At 37.2% G+C, this 4,242-nt stretch overlaps 1 protein-coding gene across 1 annotated transcript; it reads right to left on the reverse strand.

The window, feature by feature from the left end:
- Positions 1-3,683: 3,683 nt before the first annotated feature.
- On the reverse strand, positions 3,684-4,237 carry LOC108383133 (circumsporozoite protein-like; the record flags this gene model as incomplete). Its single annotated transcript, XM_017639517.1, has 2 exons — positions 3,684-4,112; positions 4,187-4,237. Coding segments are annotated over 2 exons (396 nt in total), but the record flags the coding sequence as incomplete, so codon positions are not given.
- Positions 4,238-4,242: the final 5 nt, after the last annotated feature.

The following is a 4,242-nucleotide window of genomic DNA, read 5'->3' on the forward strand; positions in this document are numbered from 1 at the left end:
TGGGTTAAAGGAGCACAACGAAAGCATTACAAATTGCATTTTTCTTATATATATATTTATTTATTTATTTATTTAATTACACTACAGTTTCATGTAAAGTACTTTAAGTGAATGATTGGCTTTGCATTTATCGGAAAAGTTGTCGATAATAATCGAAACAAATATATTTATTGTCAATAAAACCGTCAGTCATTAGTAGTAAGTCTGAGAAGAAAAAATAACAAAGATATATCTACATATGTATGTATTAACAGCAACATAATGCGATAGAGTGTATTCATCTAGTTTCTTAATTTGAAAGTATGTAATTACAAAGAGATTTTGAAAAAAAAAAAAAGATATTAATATTGGCATTTATTTGCGTATGTCACCCAACCATTTTACACCTGTAGCTCCTATCGTTAACTCTGCACTTTCACACTAAATTCTCGTTCTATCTCACTCCCGCACTTAGTTTAGTTTTTGCTCCGTCATCCTCAGCCGAACCTCACTTCTTTAAGTGCTTCATTTACCTAATTCTTACAACCCATTTACTTACATAAATAGTTCTTTTTAAAACGTCATCTTCTTTACAGAGTTCTACTATCAGTAGTAAAGTGCATTCTCTGTTTCAAGTTCCAATGAATTACACGAAAATCTTTTAAATTATATACAACTGGAATCCAGGATACATAACGTGGGTGTCATGTCTTCGCTTGCCTGCAACTTTCTGTTAATCTGGACCGCAACAGCCTGATGTCGAATCGCCTCTGCTCGCCTCTGTATATGTGGAGCCGTCCGTCGCGCCCCTTTTTTTTATGAAAAACCTTTAAATTCGATTATTTACGTATTTTTTGCATCTTTGTTGGTTTAAGTATTTATTATTTTAATATTGTGCTGTTCTGTTTAAAAAATAGTTACATGTATTGCTACTTCATTGTTCGTAAATATTGTACAATAAATGATGAAATGTGTATGTATGTATATACTATATATAAAAAGGGAGAGTTGTTTTTCTTTTAGTGCCTGAAAGTAGGCAATACATATTCGCCGCACACTACTTTAGCGTACCTTGTGTAAGAATCAAAACAGTTTGAAGGCCATCGTATTTACTGCTGATAAAGCTTCTGCGACGGCGCACTGTGGCTATAATAGCAAACAATCTTAAAAATCAAATACCTATGTATGTAGGTAAACATGAAAACTAAAAAGAGGAAATATGTACTCGTATTAAAAAGAGTTTTCGTAAAAAGAACTTACCACAGGTACGGTTGCCACTTACTTCTTTTTTTGCGTACCAAAAAGAGTACCAAATCAGAAAAAATGTACCAATTTATCTTTGAACTCTTTATTTCATTGTTTAGATATTTTCCAATACATTTTGACAAAATTTTTATTGAGCCAATTTTTCGAATGTTTTGTGAGCTGGCCACACACTTATGAAATTAGGCATTTTATAGGGTGCCATGTTCCTGATTTTAGGCAGAACTTCAAGTTCTGTCAGGTAGTCTGTGAAACCCCCTCGAATAAAATCCAGAAATCATTCCTCTATTCCGAGATTCCTCTGGAGGATGTTATAAACTTGTCAGGGTGCCTTTTCCCTTAGGAGCTCAGAAAGACCATATAACTCTACTGGGACCATATAAACCCCGTTCGGACCCACGTAATTTAAGTTCTGTCCGACACCGGTACCAGCATTGCCCTCCTCGAGCACGCATCACCATCATACCACACTCTGACAGTGTCCCTTTCAAGAATCTTTACCTTATAGGGCTCGTTCAAGACAAATTACGGTAGCATTTTATCTGAAGGTTTGATCCTCAAAGAATGGTTTTAAAACCAACAAGCGCTTATGAAAGTCACTAAGTCTTGTGTTCACTAAGTTGCTGAAATGCAAAGCGCCACCGGAAGCCTCATTGTCAATAAGTATGGGGGTAAAGATTCCCAGTTCTTTTGCCGAGCAGATTCACATGGCTCCTGTAATGGCTGCACAGACTCATCAGTAAACTTCCCCAGCGCCATAACCAGTTCGCTTGACTTTTGGCCACTAGGCCAGTGCTACATATGTGATAATCGGTTTTGTCCATACAATGAGTGATCAAAACGTCAGTTTGGGCGAGATATCCCCTATGTTTTACCATTACGTCTCTAATGGCGTTGTTGTTAACATCTATGAGATGTGGCTTCCAATTGGGCCTTTTTTTTCAGAGTTATTCCTAGATATTTCGCGTCTGACGATAGCCAATTTCCGAAATTCCCGATGAGGATTCAGTTAAGTTGACTTTCCGTATTTTGGTCAAGGATCGATGGCGAACTATAGTGGGTTTATTTGAATACCGTTTTCAGAGCGCCATTTATCAGTCAGTTTTAAGGCTTCATCGCAGCCCACCACGTAGATGAGTATTAGGAACATCCTTTCTTGTCATGGCCTTGGATTTTTATTCGTATGATGTGCTATCAAACACGGCTGAAATTTCAAGGAAGGCGCCTTTTGAATTACACGGGTTTAACAATATATTGCAGTAATAGTATATTTCGCTGTTTGATATGCTTGTTGGAATTCACAGAAATGCTACACCTTTAAAAAATGAAATATATGATGTAAGTAATAATTATCTCACTACCAAATTTCAAAAATGTAACAAATCTGAAAGTTATTCACCAGTGTACCAAACTGACAAAAATTTACCAAAAATGGTAAATTTCAGCCAAAATAGCAACCGTGACCAGAGGTGGGCAAGAAGGGTTGGCACCTCACGATTCCGATTGCGTGCAAAAGCCCAGAAAATGTGTAGTAAAAAATAAAAATTCGCTTCAAAATATACAATTTTTTTCAACCATATGAGTACCTAATGGATCAGAAAATGGGTAGAATTAAAACAAAAATAAAAATTTGTTAACCAGGTTAGGTATTGAAAATGCCCTTTAATTTAATTTTATTTTTTTAAGCGAATAAACTTAGAAGGACGAAATACGAGGATGTGGTCGAGAGTATATTACTCCTTTCATTAATACTCAAACTGTTTTTCTACATTTTGCAAAATTTTTTAAATAACTTCCTGAAGACATCACATTTTTCAAATTTCAAATTTCTTAAAAAAACAAAACGAGGCCAGGGAGAAAAAAACAGTACTGCAGTTTTACTATATTTGTATCTTTTGCAGTGACGTTTTCCAGACAACGAACTAATAGAACTAAATACTTTTGAAGTTTGCCTCAGTACTCCCGAAAATAATTACTGTACTTGATATTGAAAGAAATTTTGGGGTTTAGTCCAATTTCTTGGTATGTTACATACTCTCGAGGAACGTTTGTGAATTGAAAATTTTCCTTCAACTGGACTAAATGTTTATGTTGATAACTTATATGCTATGGAGAGATGAAATATTTGAACTTAGTAGGCAAACGAGGCATTCCAGGATAAAAGGATCTGAGAGATTTTGACCACAGAGTTTCGTTTTCGCCCACTGTGTTGCGTTGCAACCATCCAATCTATGTATACTAATTCTTCTTCTATCCTCATTCGTTGGCATTTTTCGGCAGGAACAGAGTACATATATTACGTTTTATTGCAGCTTATCCCCAAAGTGGGTTAACGTTTTTTTTTTTTAAGTACAAATCGACAAGAAGATTTTCTCATTCACATAACTTGGAAAGTTTGCGTAACCAAGAACAGAAATCATTTACTGGCAATTTTACAAAGATTTACAATCTCAGATTTTCGATTTTATTAAAATACTATACACATACATTTACAAAACTCCGAAAAGCCCACGTTGACTATCCGCTCAATAGTAACCAAATGAAATATCATGCAAAGGCTGGGCATTGCCTTGTGGTAGAGCATAATCTCGCGCTAATTGATCCAACAAACTGCCACCACCGCCACCAGCGCGTCCCTGCGCCTGCGGTTGATGATTGATCTGTGGTTGATAGCGGGGTAGCGGCGCTGGTGCGGCCTGTTGCACCGGACGTGTCTGCGGCGCTGGTCCAAACTGATCCAATATGGGACGACCACCGGATGGCGGACCTAAGAAGTTGTTAGCGCGTGCACTGGCGGGGGCAGGTTGTACCGGTGCGGGTGCATAGACGGGTCGGGAGATGCGTACATTTGATGGGCCACCGCCAAAGTTCTGTGTGTATGAAAAATAAATGAAAGAAATGAATTGAAAAATTTCGTAACCAGAGATAGTATGCGCCCGCATACCTGTGTTTGTGAATAATCCGGTTCAGGGCGTGCTGGACGTTGTAGTGGTGAATATA

This window comes from Rhagoletis zephyria, unplaced genomic scaffold (assembly GCF_001687245.7).
Source record: "Rhagoletis zephyria isolate East Lansing unplaced genomic scaffold, Rhagoletis_zephyria_1.1 Rzeph_scaffold_30905, whole genome shotgun sequence".
NCBI lineage: Eukaryota > Metazoa > Arthropoda > Insecta > Diptera > Tephritidae > Rhagoletis > Rhagoletis zephyria.